Raw genomic sequence first — 17,947 nt, 5'->3', positions numbered from 1 at the left:
CCCACCTCAACCATCCTGCTTTCTCCCTATAGCCAAAGAAAAAGTGAGGGTGACGTAGGAGAGTTAGAGGGTACTCTGTCATTCACCCACCCTAACCACCAGTTAATGACCATATTAACAAGGTCAATGACCTCTCCAGCTCATGATAAAGTGTACTCCTGTATGAAATGCTCTGGTTTTTGTACCTATGAAAAATAAATAACTTTAAAGATGCGTTATTTTAGCTGTATACGCAGAGAAAAAGTGAGGACTTTTTCAAGTAAAGTAAAATGGTATCCCTTAATGTAGGTTCTTTACTCTTTTACTTAAATACTATTAATAGCTATTAGTAGTTTAGACTTAATGTCTGTCTTGACTTGTAGAATTAGGTTTTTGTAAAGGGATAGTTTTTTTTTTTTAAAACAAGCTTTTTATTAGCTAAGCTGCAACTCAAGCCCAAGTGCCCCAATAGAGAACCCCGTAGGGAGGTTAATGCTGTCAGTGTGCCTCAGGCGGTGAACTGTAGCCATTACTTAAGGGTCTTTGCAGTGTCCCTTCGGCCCCCAGCTCCAACCTTGTTCTTCCCTTTTACTGTATCTTTGTTCATATTCTCTTTCTTCCATCTGACTTTTCACCCTCTCCTAATAATTATTTCACAGTGCAGCTGTGAAGTTTCTCTCCTGTTACACCTTTTCAAATCTTCTTATTGTTAATATCCCCTTCAGAGCTGAATGACCTCAGAGACCCCAGTGCTTGGCCTTTGGCCTAAATTTTGTATTCTATTCTGTTCTATTCCCAATAGAGAAAGGAACCAGATAAAGAGGAAAAAGTAAATAAAAAACTGGGAAATAACTGTGGAAAACAAACCAGGTAAAAACAGTTAAATTATGAAGTGACTTCACACCAAGAAAGTATTTGCTCCTAGTTTGAACTTTTGAAGTTCTAATGATTCAGCCTCATAATTAGGGAGATCATTTCATGATTTGTTACTAACCTGAATAAAATTTGTAGTTAGCTGTGCAATATGTAATGTTACAAAAGAAATGTGAAGATCTGAATGCTAAGGTTTATTAGAATCATGAAATGTTTTACAAGGGATTTACAGAGAGTTAAACAAATAACAGTGCTGGAGATCGGTACTAGGATCAGGATTAGAAATTTAATGGAACTTTAGTGTTTATCCAGCATGTTGAATAAGTGAGTCAACTGCTGGAGACCAAACAAGAGAATGGTATTCAAAGTGGCAAAATGAAAGAATCTCTTAAAAACCTCGAAAGACCTTGTCAGTATTTTTATTTTTTTACCAGTTGAAAAGATGGTCCATTATTGTTTTTCTTAAGTGAATCTTAAGTTTAGAATGGGAGTTAGACCCAGAATGTAAAGACTTGCATTTTTAAAGTTTTGTAAGGGTTGACTTGAGTTTCTTGTCAAGAGAATTAGCAACCACAGGTTTACTGTTAATGGATAAGTTGAGAGCATTTTCCACATAGCAAACAACTTACTTTTCTGGCTGAACCACAAATCATTTGTATATGATCCAGAAATTACATCACTGTTGCCAGTATGCTGTCCATTGACAAATATTCCTTGTAAAATCTATTAGTTGATAATTTAGCACTAGGAAACTCCTTCAAATTCCCACCTTTCTAAGACTGGAAACAAGGTCCTTGTGATTAACACTGTTAAAAGCAGCACAAAAGTCGAGACTAATTATTTGAACTTTATAATCAGAATTTTTGGTTTTTGTACCACACTGGAAACTAAAGGAAGTGCATCATAGGCCCCTGGTCCTTGCAAAAGTGTAAATGTGAACTAGGGAACAATTTATTGTTTTTAGCTTATGCATTCAGATGTTTTTGAAGCAAAAATTCAAACACGTTAAATGGTATAGGAGCTATAAGAATTGGATGGAAGTCAGCAAGGCATTAGCTAACACTCCCACATTTAGCTAATGGAAGAATATTAACAATTCCCCAGTGTGTGCATAAAGAAACATTCATAAACAGACAACTTAGCTACTATGTGTTCAGCAGTATTCACAAGAAAGAGTAAAAGAGAGGGGGGAATTACTATTTGAGTATGCCCCTTGTGCATCAAGATCAAGTAAAAGATTCTTAACTTAAATGATTCAAATTTTCCTTATTTTTATTAGTTTGCTTTGCTTTAGTATATTTTGCTAAATGCTATGGCCATGTTAACCCTCTGGTGATCCGATGACGCAAAATCGTGTCAATAAATTTTTTGCCGTAAGTGCTCCGATGACACGATTTCCGCGTTTTCCTGAGTTGTTTTCGGGGGACATTCGCCAAAAAAAAAGAAGTCATCTGAAGTAAACGAGAACTGCGCCATTGCTTGGGCAGATCTAGGACCTACAAGAAAATGTAAACAGGAAACCGATAGGTATCGTGCATGTGCCGCAGTCCTCCCCCAACTAAAGCACTGCACCTCCTATTTTGACAGAGTTTTTAGCACTCATGTTTTTTGCTTTGTCGTCATTTATCTGTGTTTGTTATTGTTATAAAAGTGTTTGCAAGTGATTGTTGAGTATTTTGAATAATATTTCAAGTGTTTTTCAATAAGATAAATAGTGAAGAATTTACTTTTTTTACATATATTTCTGTCTTTCAACAACATTTGTCTTTCAGCTTCAGTTGCTCAATTTTTTCTGGATCTTATTGCTTTTATGTGGGCTATTTATAGAAAATTTATTCAGCTTTCCATTGCAATTTTCAATTTTTTCATAGCATTATTCATTACCGAGTTATTATGAAAAATGTAAGCATAAATATAAGCATTTGAGAACCCATTCAAGCCGTGCAGTTCGGCCTAGGGTTTACGAGTGCATGAGTAATTTTTTGTACGCCTGTTTATGCATCTGTAAATAACTTCAATGTGCATGTATTATATATCATTCGAATGGCCATTCTTTGTACTTTATCATGCTGAACGGCAAAGTGTAAAAATATCAACGTTTCTATATAAAAATCTTTAGGGAACAATTGACACTACGTGAAAAAACAAAACTTACTTCTTTGAGCTTCAGCTGCTCAATTATTTACTGGTAACACCTATTGATTTTAGGTAATATATATATCGGAAATTTATTCAGCTTTCCACTGCAGTTTTTAACTTTTTTTCTAGCATTATTTATTACCGAGTAATTACGAAAAATGTCAGCGTATATATATGCGTGTTGAACGCCATAGTTTGGCCAGAATTTATGCATGCATAGATAATTTATTGTGTTTGTGCATCTGTAAATAACTACAGTGTGCATGTATTATATATCATTCGAACGGCCATTCTCTGTATTTTATCATGCTGAACAGCAAAATGTAAAATATCAACGTTTATATATAATAATCGTTGCCGTAATTTTTCTTAGAAAAAGAAAAAAGATTGTCTGTAATCTAACGACAATTTCTCAATTTTATTCTAACAATACATATCTTTCTTTTATGCATTTTATAGGAAATTTATTCAGCTTTCTAATGCCACATTTATTTTTTTTCTATCTTTATTTCTTACTTGGGTATGATACGAAACGTCAACATGAGTAGGTTGGAAAATCTGGTAATTGCACTCCGTAAAAAATTAAAATTTTTTAATCGGTAACAGCTAATTAGCAAACACATTTATAGCAAAATGATTGCTTTCACGTGAAAGTTCAAACATTTCCACACAATTTACGTATAAAATAAACTCCTCAAACATAATTATTATATTTTTCATGTTTATTTCAAAAAAATATCTATGATTTTCCTTATTATTTCTAAGCCTTGCAAAGATTTTCTGATTGCTTTAGGAAAAAGTTCAATCATTTGCCGACATCATAAAACAAACCAGAAGCCTATATCAGTTATAGTTTGGACATATTAATTTTTACAAAGAAACTTTTCCGCGCGAGCCCCACTTTTCCCTCCACGGCATAAGTCACGTACCAGGTGGCGCTATAGTAACCTCCGTAAGCATGAGAGGGTTAAGATTCAGTGGAGAGCATGAAGGAACATCTTCAATAATTCAAAAACTTCGTATAGTTGTCTCATAGATGCCAGATTGTGGATGCTTCACTGTATTAAGTAGGTATGAATCAAGATTTCATTTATAAGTCACGTGGGTTTGAATTAAGGGAAAGGCATTTTGTAAAATCAGCTATGGATGTGAGTTTTTGTGACATCTTATCAAGAAACTGGCCATTTTTTAATTTATAGTTTTAACAAGCTGCCTTTTGATTTTTCTTTGTAGGATCATGGTGGAATACAGGTGTGGAGAGAGCTTTAAACAAACGAAGAGAAGCATACCTTCAAACTAAATTAAATGATAATGCGCCGATTGAAGTTCGTATGGAGCGCATTTGGGCCTTTGAAGTAGCCAAGGATGAAGTTAGAAGAGTTATTGCAGACAGTAAATGGAAAGCTGCTATGCATGGCAGTGGTAAGGGAAAGTTTTTGTCTTCTACTTAACAGTTAGTCTGATAGTGTTTCCTCACTAATTTTCCAAAGTTTTGAAGCAAAGCAAATAAAAGTAGGCAATCATTGAGAGGAAGAATAATTCGTTCCTAAGGGAATATGAGCCTATGCTTTCATAGATCGAGTACCCATTGCAAAGCAAGCTTCGGCTGTTTAAGCTGCAATGCCTGGTATACTGTATAGCATGCTATATGAGTGCTATAGACTTGACAAAAGAAATTATGGGTAATATGCCTGGTATATAGCATGCTATCTTAGTGCTATAGACTTGACAAAAGAAAATTATGGGTAATTCTCTCTTGAGTATTCTGCATTTGGGACCCCTTAGCATGTTAGAAAAGTTTGATTGCAATTTTAGCTGCACCTTTTATTTGTATCAACTCTTGATTGTTTTATCTACAGGTAAAGTCAGTAATGCTTTTGCCCTAATTATGTCTTCACCTTCATCAATGCTTTATGTCAGATTTTCCCACCAAGGGGTGGACATGAAATGAGTTTCCTTCAGTATCCACTGTGTATGCACGCTGATGCATTCCCATCTGGTGTATGTCTTCTCTGACCATCTGCCTTAATTTTTCAGGCTTTCACAATGGTCTTTGTCTTACTGTTTTCTTATCTATCACTTACATTACTAATTAGTCCTTACCCCTTCTCACCAAATCTAAGCCATTTCAGTCCATTTCCAGCCATTGACTTGGGAGTTGAGTCTCTCCCCAGCTTTTTCATTCATGGTACAATCCTCCTACACACTACAACCATGATTCTTAGCATTTTCTTGTCAAACTTTTTCACTCCAGTTTTATTGTTGGTTCCCTAGTCTTAGCTGTCAGAGTAGTTCAGATTTAACATACAATGTTATACTTGGTTTTTAGTTGGATACTCGTATTTAAAGAGAAGTGTAGTATTCTTACCACTTCATCTAGGCTGCTTCTCCTTCTCCCGTTATGCTGATCTTATACATTATTGACATTGAGACTTGCAGACTCCATTTATGTTTTACAGTCACAAGCATTTCTTGTGACCTGTCTGTTCTCCAATTCATTTTTCTGTTTTAAACCTTTCTACAACAACTTCCTCAGTTTGTGATGTTAACATCAGGTCATTTACATATAGCAGTCCCAGGGTTGCCTCTTCTGCACTCCTTTGTAGATTGCTACATTACAGTGATAAACAAGTGGACAAGTGTTCATATCAGGTTCAAAAGCTATACATATCTGATAATTTTGTATTGGTATTATGTCAGATGCCCTCTCAAGATGCACAAATATGTGGTACAATATTTTCCTCTAAGCATGGTACGTTTCCTTTTTTTCATCTCTATAAGATTGCCTTTGTTAATTTCTTTGGTATAAAGCCAAACTGGTAATTTTCAGTTTTTATATTTTACAAATGCATTGGACTTGGATGACTCCTCCATATTGTATACTGCTGTAAATTGTGTTATGCCCAAAGTATGCTCATTATCACTAATACAAAAGTTTATTTGTTGGTTTCATCGTCATGCTTCTTGTTTTCTGTGATTAAAACAAAATGAGTCTTGCTTTACAAATATGTAAAGTGGAAATAGACTTAATTAAAAAAATTGTACATACACTAGTGAATATTGTAGGCAACACACTATTGAACACCATATTCTGTGGAATCTTGAATTTCAAGTCAGTGACCCTTGTGAGCTTGTTCCATACGAATAGGGCTCATCTTCTGAATAATGATAACAATTTGGTGACACAAAAGTCCAAACAATTTGTAGAAAAAGTCCATTGTTCAAACGCGGAACAAACCTGGGTCTTAACATAGGAATAAATTCTTCTAGCACCAGCTGGAAACTGGTAAAAATCATCTAAAATTGTAGAACAAGGAATTGGTGGCAACAGGGTTTGGCCAGTGGGGTGAAAGAGGAGGCGTCAGCCGACCTTTTCTCGCCCATGAGGCTGTGACGTATCCAGTTTCTTCCTCACCACCTTACTAGTAGAACATGCTGCTTCCCTTCCTACTGAAGCCGGTGTTTTCTTTTTGCCTGTGTTTTGTTTGGTTTGATTTCTTGTATTGTGAAATAGTGCTATTTTGTGTGTTTGTGCTAAGCCACCCAAACCTAAGCCTCAGAGGAAATGTCATGGGGTTTGTAACTACCTTTGCTCTCATTTTCTTGCCTCATTTGAGACTGATCCTCATTCAACTTGCAACAGATGCAGAACTAACATCAAGTTGAAACAGATGCAGAGCTAACGTGTGTAATATTACCTATCCTTGTTCTGAGTGTCATTCAAAATCTGCAGGTCCTTCTCTCCGTAACTCATCAAAGCCTAGACCTCAACCTTCCTCTAAGGAGACCCCTAACACAACCTCTACCTATAGATCCAGTCAACCTGCTTCATCAACATCTAAGTCTTCCAGATCAGGGAGAGGGGCTAGGGGTAGAACCAGAGGAAGTAGGCGATAGAGTGGGCACCCCTCCCTGCTCACTGCCACTAGTGGGCAGGTGCCTGGCGAGCCACTGGGCTACGTGGCAGAGTTTCAGAGCAGAGACATGGGTAGTAGATGTTCTATGGGTAGGATATCTACTCCCCTTCCATTTTCCTCCCCCTCCCTCCGATCTACCTCTCCATCATTTGACATGTGCCCAGGACTCTACAAAGCATTTAGCTCTTCAAGAGGAAGTGACGAAAATGATGGAAAAAAGAATGGTGGAAGTAGTCAAGCATCCCCCTCCAGGATTTTACTGTCTGGTTTTTCTCGTTCCCAAGGCAACGGGTGATTGGAGGCCAGCGATAGACCTCTCAGCCCTGTTGTTCATCAGAAAGACCTGATTCAAGATGGAGACTCCTTGTACAGTCCTGGTAGCTGTCAGGAGCAATGATTTTATGCTCACGATAGATCTGAAGGATGTTTACTTCCAAATTCAAATCCATCACTCTTTGTGGAAGTTTCTTTGCTTCAATCTGGGGGAGCTGGTGTTTCAGTTCAAAGTACTATGCTTCGGCCTTACAACAGCCCCTCAGGTGTTCACAAGAGTGTTCACCCTAGTGTCAGCATGGGCTCATTCTCAAGGAATTCTACTCTTAAGATACCTCAACAACTGGCTGGTCTTAGCAAGTTCTCGGGAGAAGCTAATCCAAGATAGGGATTGTCGTCTCCAATATTGTCATGGCTTAGGCATCATGATAAATTTGGAAAAGTCAGACCTAGTTCCCAGTCAAAAGATTCTTTACTTGGGCATGATTGTAGACACAGCATTTCCTTCAGACCAATGGATCAAGAAGTTCAGGAAAGTTGCCCAGTCCTTTCTGTCCGAGCAGAAGCAACTGGCATGGCAATGGCAAGTGGTTCTGGGATTCTTGACCTCCCTGGAAGAACTTGTTCCCCGTGGCCATCTTCATCTTTGGTCTCTCCAATGGAGAGTGAGAGATTTCTGGTCCCCATCAAGGTATTCTCCTCTGTTGCAGGTCCCTCCCCCTGTCGGCAGATGTGAGAAGGGACCTACTGTGATGGCTGGACGACAGAAACTTGACTACAGACAGCCCCCAGTTATCGGCTATCCGGTTTTACAGCAGTTGTCTAGTGACGACAATAACCGGACTTTCGACACCAATCTCCAGTTATTGGTGCTGATCCCCACTTATCGTCAGCGCTGATCCCTGGTTATTGGCGCCAATAACCAGGGATCAGAGCTATTATTGCCGTTTTTCGGTTATCGGCAATTTTCAGTTATCACGCTTTCGGGAATGGAACCCCCGCCGATAACTGGGGACTGCCTGTATAGGAGTGCCCCTTCATTCTCCCCTCCAGAGATTCTCCTGTTCTTGGACACCCTGTACGAGGGTTGGGGAGCACACTTGGAGGACCTTCTGACCTCGGGAGTGTGGACTCTAAAGGACAAACAGCTGCATATCAAAATTCTGGAGTTGAAAGCATCCTTCCTGGCACTTCGGGACTTTAGAGAAAGGGTGACAGGACACTCCATGGTCCTAATGTCAGACAACACTACAGTGGTGGGTTACGTAAATAAAATGGGGGCCTAGTGTCACGCCAACTTCACTCAGTGGTGGTACTTTTATACCAGTGAGCGATAGATCACTCAGTAGACCTCTCAGCCAGGTATATTCCAGGCAAGAGGAATATAGTGGCTGACAAGCTAAGTCGTCAGGGTCAGGGATAAGGACGGAGTGGTCTCTACATCAGGAGATAGCGGACAGGCTCTTCAGTCAGTGGGGAAGGCCAGTGATAGACCTGTTCGCAACAAGGTTCAACAGGAAGCTAGAGGTCTGTTGTATGTGGTTCCAGATTCCTTCATTGTGGTGTGGTTCCAGATTCCTTCATTGTGGTGTGGTTCCAGATTCCTTCATTGTGGCGGAGGATGCCCTGCAACATCCTTGGGACAATCTGGAAGTTTATGCCTGATCCGCCAAGTCTTGAATAGGGTAATGGTTTCCAAGAATCTAAGGATGACCCTAGTAGCTCCCTTGTGGCTTCACGCAGAGTGGTCCCCAGATCTGCTAACCCTACTGTAGCAGTCCCAAGTGAAATTCCCCCATGGCACAACCTTCCCTGCCAACCTCACATCAAGAGATACCCTTGTCTCTTCACGGCTGGAGACTATCCAGTATCTCCTGCAAGAAGAGGCTTTTCTCGCAAAGTAGCAGCAGAGATATCTGGCTATCTCAGAAGATCTTCCTCAGCCGTGTACCAGGGAAAATGGGCCGTCTACTGCGATTGGTGTCATCGATCGGGTTTCTCTCCAGTTGGAACTTGTGTTCAGCAGGTAGCTGATTTCCTTGTTTTTCTCTTTCCTTATTTTTCTCCATAGGGAGAAACATCTTTCTGTGTCTGCTGTCAAAGGCTGCAGAGCTGCTTGGGTATGGTTCTGCATTTGAAAGATGTAAACCTTTCTTTCTCTCGGGAGATCTCAATGCTGCTAAAAAATTTTGAGCAGTTTTGTTCTCTTGGGGAACTTAAACCACCTAGTTGGGACCTGACTCTGGTACTTAGCAGTCTCACTCGTGCTCCATATGAGCCTTTACAACGATCATCAGACAGAAAATTGACCCTCAAGATGGTGTGCTTACTGGCCTTGGCTTCATCAAAGAGAGTGGGTGAACCTCATGGTCTCTATTTAGTTTTAAACACATTAGGGGTTGGGGGTCTGTAACCTTCGAATTTCCCCTAAATTTGTGGCTAAGACTCAGAATCCCTCAACTCATGATGACAGGTTTGAGTCTTTTCCAATACTTTCCCGGGGAAATTTTGTTGATAATGATCCAGACAAATTGCTGTTATGTCCTATCAGAGCACTGCATAGCTACCTAAAAAGGACTTGTCGCCTCAGACCCAGGTGTCGAAGACTTTTTGGTAGCACAGACCAGAACAAGAAAGAAGCCCAAGATTATCATCTCCTTTTGGCTCTGTGGTCATCAGACATGCTTATGTTCTACTTCAGCCTCTAATGCTGACACAGTACATGCAGGAGTACATGATGTTAGGGGTTTGGGCTCCTCCTTGGCATTCAAAAGAACTTGTCTGTTCATAGGATTTTGAAGGCTGGTACTTGGCTTCATCAAAACACCTTCACATCCTTCTATATGTGGGACGTTGCCCTCAGGTCCATGGACACTTTTTCCTGGGTCTGGTGGTGGCTGCTCAACAAGTTGTATAGCCCATCCAGTGCCCCTGGCGGGACAGTTTGTATCCTACCTAAGACGATGATATGAAAGTGAGAAGGAATGAGATGACTGATCTCTTTTCCTTTTGTCTTCCCCCTTTCTTCTCTACCGGCGGGCAGTGAGAAGATTAATCTATTATGTGCTGGAACTGGTTAGAGACAGGTGAGTGAGTGGACTTTCTGTTTGAGTATTTTTTATTCTTACACGAATAAAACCTCTCAGAAGCTAGTCCTTCCTCTCTCTAACAAGGGGAGAGAGGAACAATAACAAACAAAATTGGTGGCTAACATAGGTTTGTTGTCTTAACAGGTATAGTTCTTTCACTTCTCTTATACAGTGTCTCTTCACATTGTGTATTAGCCCAGTGGTCTGACTGTTTTATAAACTATTTAATAGATCAAAGGCTTACATCTTCCTTTGCCTTCCCGTAGCCAGGAAGTGAGACCAGGTGTGCTGAACCTCCAGTCAGTTCATGACTTTCTTTCCTCCCATCAAAAGTGAGTCTATCCTTACATTAAGACCTAGGTTTGTTCTGCATATGAACAAAATGACAAATTTTTTTAGTAATTGGTATTTTTCCTAACATACAAATCTGAGGTCTTTGCATATGGGATTGACTTTCAGTCAGCTGGCAATCCAGCTGTTAAACTTTTGCAAGGTGGTTTTGGTAATAGCTACTGATGGTAGTGGCGGAAGTACCTTTCACCAAATTGATGCTCATCCAATTCTACCCAGTTTACCTTTTGGCCCAGGTTGGAGAATGAGGGGTGGTAAGAGGTGGGCCCTTCAAGTAAAGACCTCAGGTTTTTATGTTAGGAAAAATACAAATTACTTTAAAAATTTGTCATTTGTTCCTACACAAATATAAACCCTGAGTCTTTACACATGAGAGACTTACTTTTGAAGGGAGGATTTTGAGTAAATCTCTGAACTGACTGGTAGTTTGGCTCACCTGGGTACTTTTTTCCTGGTCATGCAAGAGCAAAGGAAGGAGACTATACCTCTGATCTATTGAACAAGAGAGATGTTCAATTGTCAGACGTCTGGGCATTTTGAATTAAAGGAATGTAATATCCTTGATTTGAAAAGGTTTGGATGAACCCACAGTGTTGGAGACTATAAAGTTAAGAATAACCAGCTGGTTTGCTCATAGTCAGTCCCTCTCTTCCCTTGTTAGAGAGAAGGAAGGATTTGCATCTACTAATCCAAATGGAGCTAGATTATAGATAGGATACTCAGTTGTCTAGATCACCTGCATACACACCCGTTGAGCACGTGACGGCTCGTTCGCTGTTCCTTTGCCCACTGGAAGAGGAAGGATGACAGGAGAAAGGGAGGAAGCCAGTTCCAGACAAACCTCTTTGCAGCCGCACACCTTAAGGCGAGATAAAACCTGTCTCTCAAGAGCTGGGTGAACCATTGACTTGTTGAGCATCCACCATAGGATCCAAGGAAAAGGAGTACAAGGGCGTATGGGCAATGTCCCAAGGTAAAAGGAGATGATTGTGATCTGCACTTTTACATTCCATCCTAGTACTCGACTGACAGGTTCTTCCTGAATGCAATGGACAGACCAATGCCCCTGGCCTCAAAAGATCTGGCTCAAAATGTATTGATGTCCACCAAGAAGTTGCAGAGTACGCTTGTTGGATCATCTTACTAGTCAGAGAAATGATAATTTGGACACTTTCTCAGCCAGCTCGAAGCTAACAAACGAGTTGTTGGCATTGGGCAGAAAGTCTAGTCTTTACGTAGGCAACATAGACATCATACTGTCATTGGAACTACAGGACCATAGAAGTGGAATGATCAACCTCACTGATCACCTTCGAAGTATGTAGAATGGCAAAAGGCTAAGCTTCCAGATGTAAATGGATACCAAAGATGTCTTGCTTAGTCAAGGGTGCGAGAATTCAGAACAGAACAGCGCCATCTTCAGTAAGTCTAGAAAAGAAGGACTATGATCAAGCTTCTTCAAAGGTTGAATGAATTTACGGAAGTCAAGGTGCCAAGATCAACTGTCCTTATCACCTGACTTCAGTGAATGAGTTGTTTTAATTACATTCATCTTGCTTTGGATATGTCTGGTTGGCTTTTGTGGTGAATTTTCCTGTCTACTCATGCACACTCAGCAAGGAAAGTGAGGATACAGTTTTCATTAGATTTTGTTCATCGAATTTTAATTTTTTCGTACAGAAAACACACAATCTTGGTAAATTTACTCTAGAATATGAAAATACAGTGCAAATTATATCATTTATGTTAAATCTGCAAAGCAAAAACTTTCAGCTACTTAAAAACACCATGCATGTCCGAAGTAATGAGAATTTCTCAGATGACTTCGTTCATAAAGATCTAAAAAATAGTGTGTGGATATCTCAGTGTAGTACTGTTTATCAGAATGGCAATATTTACTCGTTTTCCGTTATGAACAGGTTTATTATTGGATCATCATACGAGGTAATGATAATTTCTTTAATTTTTACACATTCGTATTTGTATTTCACAGTGTTAAAAGTCACCTGGAATTAATGGCAGTAAATGTTGTGACAGCTAGGGTAGGTTGACCAAATCTATTTAAATGTGCAAGAGCGTTCTCTATGATGTGAGGAGCAGCCCAAGAACTTCTGCGGGAACATACAAGTAACGGATGATTCTTGGTGTTGCCATAGTTTCTCTCTCTCTCTCTCTCTCTCTCTCTCTCTCTCTCTCCATTGCTAAAACATACCAAACAAATATAGTATTGCTCAATCTCTAAAAGAAAAAAATAATGAAATGAGTAGCTCTACATAGAGGCCTAGGCTTACACAGCAGCAGACTCACTCTCTCTCTCTCTCTCTCTCTCTCTCTCTCTCTCTCTCTCTCTCTCTCTCTCTCTCTCTCTCTCTCTCTCTCTCTCTCTCTCATCATAACATTGCATTCGTTCCTTTATTCTACCCCACGTTTTTCATTGGGCATTGCTCAAATTTACCTCTTGATTTCATTATGGAAGATCGCGTTTCCAATTATGCAAGCATTCCGTTCATTGTGGTGTCATAAATTCATTTGTGTAAGGTTACTTGGTAGGTTATGTCGAAAAGTGTTTATTTTGCTCAGAACTGTCGCTGCAAATTACAAGTTGAACGAATACTGTAAAGCTTAGTAGTGCATTTAAGTATCAATGATTTCAGAATCGTAGAATATGGTTGAAAGTTATAGGAGGTCAAGCAAAAAATAAACACAATAAGACTGAAACTCCTCCCCTTTCTAAAGTTGCCAGATGTCACATTATTGAGCAATATATGTCTGAAGATGTTAAAAAACTGTATCCTAACTTTCCTTGCCGATTGTACCTTCACTGCAGTAGGGTAGATGAAAGGACACTACGACCTTTTGTTGAGCATGGCACTACTGTGGTGTCGTTGCTGTCACACCGAGGAGTGAATCTTTGGATCTTGAGACTCTTGAAAGTCTAAATAGAACTGTGCTTAGGTTCCAAGAAAGGAAGAGTAGAAGCCTGCCGTCCTGGTCAATGTTTCGAATCTCTGGAGGAGGATAGTGTAACCATGGCACTACCTTATTGTCGTTGCTATCAAAGGAGTGCCTATTCGGACCCTGAGACTCCTGAAACTGTCTTAAGATCCACATAACATTCTCTCCCTCTCGGGTTGTGGATCAACTGGTAATTGCAGCAACAGCAGCTACTGCTTACATCTCCCACTCATCACAGGTTTAGTGTAACTACATCAAGTCAAAGGAAATGGAGCTCTTAGACACCACTTCTTGACTGAGTAGGAACCAAAAACACGTCGTCAGAAATTAGTTTGGAGGTGCTGTTGATCTCCTGATGAATCAGGCAGAATGATGGGAAGTTGTGAGCCCAAGACTTGAATCATGGATGGAAAGATGTCTCTTAGACACCAACAACATCTGAAGTTTCTAGGAGGTCACTAATCCAAGTACTGACCAGTCCCAACATTTCCAACCATGGATTTGAAAGACATCTCCAAGACGTCAACAGAATTTGGTGCTCCAGGAGGTCACCTATCCAAGTACTGACCTGACCCAATTATTGCTGATTTCGCTGATCAAACGAGAAGCGATATTTCAATGTGGCATGGTCGATGGGTGTTATGCCCAAGGTCACCTATCCAAGTACTGACCTGACCCAATTATTGCTGATTTCGCTGATCAAACGAGAAGTGATATTTCAATGTGGCATGGTCGATGGGTGTTATGCCCAAGGACCATAGAGACAGAGCCGATTAGTTACAGCTTCGGAGTGTCAAGATTGAAGGACTAATTGACTGCCTTCCTAGATCAAAGAATTCTTATAAACGTCGAGGTGTCAAGACCAATTGTTTCTAACACTGACTCTAGTGACTGGACTTGTCTGTCATACATCCTTCATCCTGGAATGTGTCTTGTTGACTGCTGTGCTGAGTGTGCTACTGCAAACCCATGCACCCGCACCGTCAGTCGAGGAGACGATAGAACACTAGCCCCCCCCTCCCCCTTGTTGACTAAGGAGCTACCGTGGTATCATTCCTTAACAAGACTACGGAATGCCTATCCATGGATCCTGAGGCTTAGAGACCTGAGATGATCCTGGTTATTGAGGTGCAGGTTAAGTCAGGTTAGGCTGGGCTAGGTTGGGTTAAGTACCCAACCTAACCGAATCCAACCTAGCCCCTTCTGGTTGATGCCATAAAACAAGAAGTCCCAGGATGTTGAAGTGCCCATTTGTTAAGGTTAGGCTAGAACTAGTTAGGCTAGACTAAGTTTGGTTAAGTACCTAACCAAACCTAACCCAACCTAGACCCTTGCAGAGCTGGGACTGCTGCCACCTCCTGGTTGATGTCATGAGACAAGTAGTTCCAGGATATTGAAGTGCAGGTCTCGTAACATTAGGCTAGAACTAGTTACGCTAGGCTAAGTTAGGTTAAGTGCCCAATCCAACCTAGACCCTTGATTGATGTCATAAGACAAGAAGTTCCAGGATATTGAAGTGCAGGTCTGGTAAGACTAGGCTAGAACTAGATTGGCTAGGCTTAGTTAGTTCAGTACCGAGCCCAACCTAACCCAAACTAACCTCTTGAAGTGTAGGTGAATGCCCTTCAGTTGATGCTTTGAGGCATGAAGTATCTCTGGAGGGGAATTGTGTACAACATCCCAAGGGGATAGTTGTTGTCTCACCATTAGGTTAAGTCCTCTCACCTCTCTGAGAAAGGATGGGAAGGAATGGAGAGACCTTGTCGAAGACCAGGAACCCTCAAGAATTAGGCTTCATTGTGCTAAGAAGAGTATTGCACAGGAGGACACTGAGGCTGTTGTACCGAGGAGTAGGCCCGATCTGTAGATCTATGGAGCCACAATATACTTCTGATTGCACAAGGAAAAAATCTTGCATGACCAGTACTGATTGACTCCTGTTTAGAAATCGTAGAACTTCACTGTAAATGAAACCAACCTGTAATTGAAAATGAACAGGAATCATAAGAAATCCATGCTGACAAACTGTAACTATCTTGGCTCAGGGAGTCGAAGGTTAATATTAGTGTAGGAACAATCAAGAGTCAAGGTTCGAATGTGAACAATAAAACAGAGATTTCATCCTGCCTGTAAAATGTCAAAGTTTCTGGCTGAACACAAATGAAAGACCATCAGTTCACATAATGATGGCCGTATGGGTCTGATAGAATGAATTTATATGTGTGGTTGTAAGTAGATGGTATGGTAACGTCCAGATGATCAAGTTAGAACACGTACATGAGCGAAAGGCATTGCACAGATGTGTTGTTGATGCACTTGAACGTGGGTTGTCGCCTTTCTAGATGTTCACAGAAGTGTTATTAAAGCTCTTTACTTGACAGAAATGAATGAGGCGGTGTCCGAATGGGAATCGGTGCTTCAACGTGGCATGGCCGAAGGCCGTCCCGTTCTCTTCTTAAACTTTCATGTGAGTGTGGTCAATGGTCTGTTCCCAGACACACCATCCTGAGACAACTTCCACAACCCCTCGTGGGACAGCTGTGTGTTGATGTACAACTGTACATCTGTGCTGTCACATCCGCAGTGAACTTGAACGACAAACCCGATTTTTCCTAGGAGCGCAAGAATGTGAGAGACAACGAGACACTGAGGAGCAAGGGCGAATGGTTGAATGAATTGAACTAACCGCATGTAGGTGTGTCTTTATGGTGGTGGACTTACAACAGGACACGGTCATTGGAGCTGGAGCGACGATCGGAGGGCCTCCTGGGAGAGTGTGAACAGGGAGGAGTTCTGGAATGACAGACTAATGTCATAGATGTGTGAGCAACAAGACGACAGATCCGGAATCATAGGTCTACTTAGAGGTGCAAGGAGAGCCGTTGAACGTGGAACTGTGAAGGCTGACGAGATGGGAATGTGATCAGGTTAGCTGCTGCAGCTGCCGACTCAAAACGCTGGTCAAGGCACAGCAAAGACTGATATGGCAACACTGGAACCAATAATCTTGGTACAATTAAGGGGAGAGCAGCAGGGTAGGCAACTGTTGAGGATGACGACACAGGAACGTGAGATGACAGGAAATGGGACAATAGGCCATTGAAGGTTGGTACTCCTGGAAGGCCTAGGGAAGCCTAGATGCCAGCCTTCGTCTGAGCCGCCGATCCTGAAGTGAAGGAGAACAAGATGGGACTGCCTCTTCCCTCTTGCCTCCCCTCATTCTGGTTATGTGGGCTGGAAGAGACTGGATAAGTCACAGCATCATGGGTGAGAGAAGATCGGCTGACGTCTCCTCTCTCATCCCATTGGCCAAACCCCATTGCCACCCGTTCCCTATTTCGCAATTTTAAATGATTATTTTAGATGATTTTTACCCATTTCCAGCTGGCGCTAGAAGAATTTATCTTTACGTTAAGACCACAGGTTTGTTAGTCATGAAAAATACAAATTAGATAAAAATTTGTCATATGCAGTTTACGCAGATGTATTCAAGTCTCCTAATGGGATAGGGTTAAAGACTCAGATGTATCCTTCCTAATTGTCTCTCTCCCCAAATTAGAAATGTTTGTAATTTTAAATTCTGAACAATATTCATATCCCATAGAGTTGAAATTCATTTTTTTCTTCTTTGTGAAGTGTGCAGAAGATGGTTTTGTATCTGTCCCAACAGCAGTTACAGTGGTCCCACTTTGGATGACCGTTATTGCTGTTGAAGTAGGTTTCACCACAGGTCTTGCCTAGGTATATCTCTGGAAATTTGCAGTAATAGCTTTCATTTCCTGGATTGAATTGAAATGCAATAGTCTCACAGAGTAACAAATGTGCTGATCCCGAATAGAACAAATTCAGACTTTATTGAAAAAGAATTTGTTGCTTAGTCCATCTTGTAAGAAAATGACAGTTGAAATCTAAAAAAAATAATCCAGATAAATACAGAGAAAAGTTTGAAGACCTCTCCTGTTGTATGCCAACAATGTGAAGTGTGCTCTGTATTTGGTTGGGAAGAAAGTGACCTGAATTGAAGAATCTGCAGATAGTGGGTCAGAGAGGGCTGTTTTATTGTGATACTGGGTGTAGAAGGTGCAATTAGAAAAAATCATATTTGATATGGCTTCGGTTCCCTGCATACCAAGACCATTAGTGCTTGCTGGAGCCATAATAATAGTAGTTAGTTCAAAGCCAGTTTTCGTGAATTGGGGAAAGTTTCACTCCTCATGAGCTATCATTAGTGTACCATGTATAGTGTGCCTTATGTGGAATACTAGATGTTGCTGAATGTTTTTGTACAACATCCCATCACCCCCAGCTGCTTTGCTTCCTGCCTTTTTCTTTTTCCTCCTTTTCCATTGATTTTTCCTTAATACTTTTCCA

The 17,947-nt window shown here is 40.7% G+C and overlaps 1 protein-coding gene across 7 annotated transcripts in view; it reads left to right on the top strand.

Annotated features, from left to right (window-relative positions):
* Positions 1–17,947, top strand: part of LOC136841608 (cylicin-1-like) — a 74,395-nt gene that overhangs the window by 53,563 nt on the left and 2,885 nt on the right. For 6 of the 7 annotated variants that reach the window (XM_067108681.1, XM_067108680.1, XM_067108685.1 and 3 more), the window contains one exon: positions 4,225–4,413. In XM_067108681.1, the coding sequence (XP_066964782.1) occupies positions 4,225–4,413 (189 nt within the window). Of the gene's footprint in view, positions 1–4,043; positions 4,063–4,224; positions 4,414–17,947 lie in introns of those variants that run through there. The other variant, XM_067108686.1, reaches the window with a different exon arrangement.

This window comes from Macrobrachium rosenbergii, chromosome 9, assembly GCF_040412425.1.
Source record: "Macrobrachium rosenbergii isolate ZJJX-2024 chromosome 9, ASM4041242v1, whole genome shotgun sequence".
NCBI lineage: Eukaryota > Metazoa > Arthropoda > Malacostraca > Decapoda > Palaemonidae > Macrobrachium > Macrobrachium rosenbergii.
The sequence above is the reverse complement of the archived record's forward strand: the minus strand, read 5'-3'. Positions and strand labels throughout refer to the sequence as shown.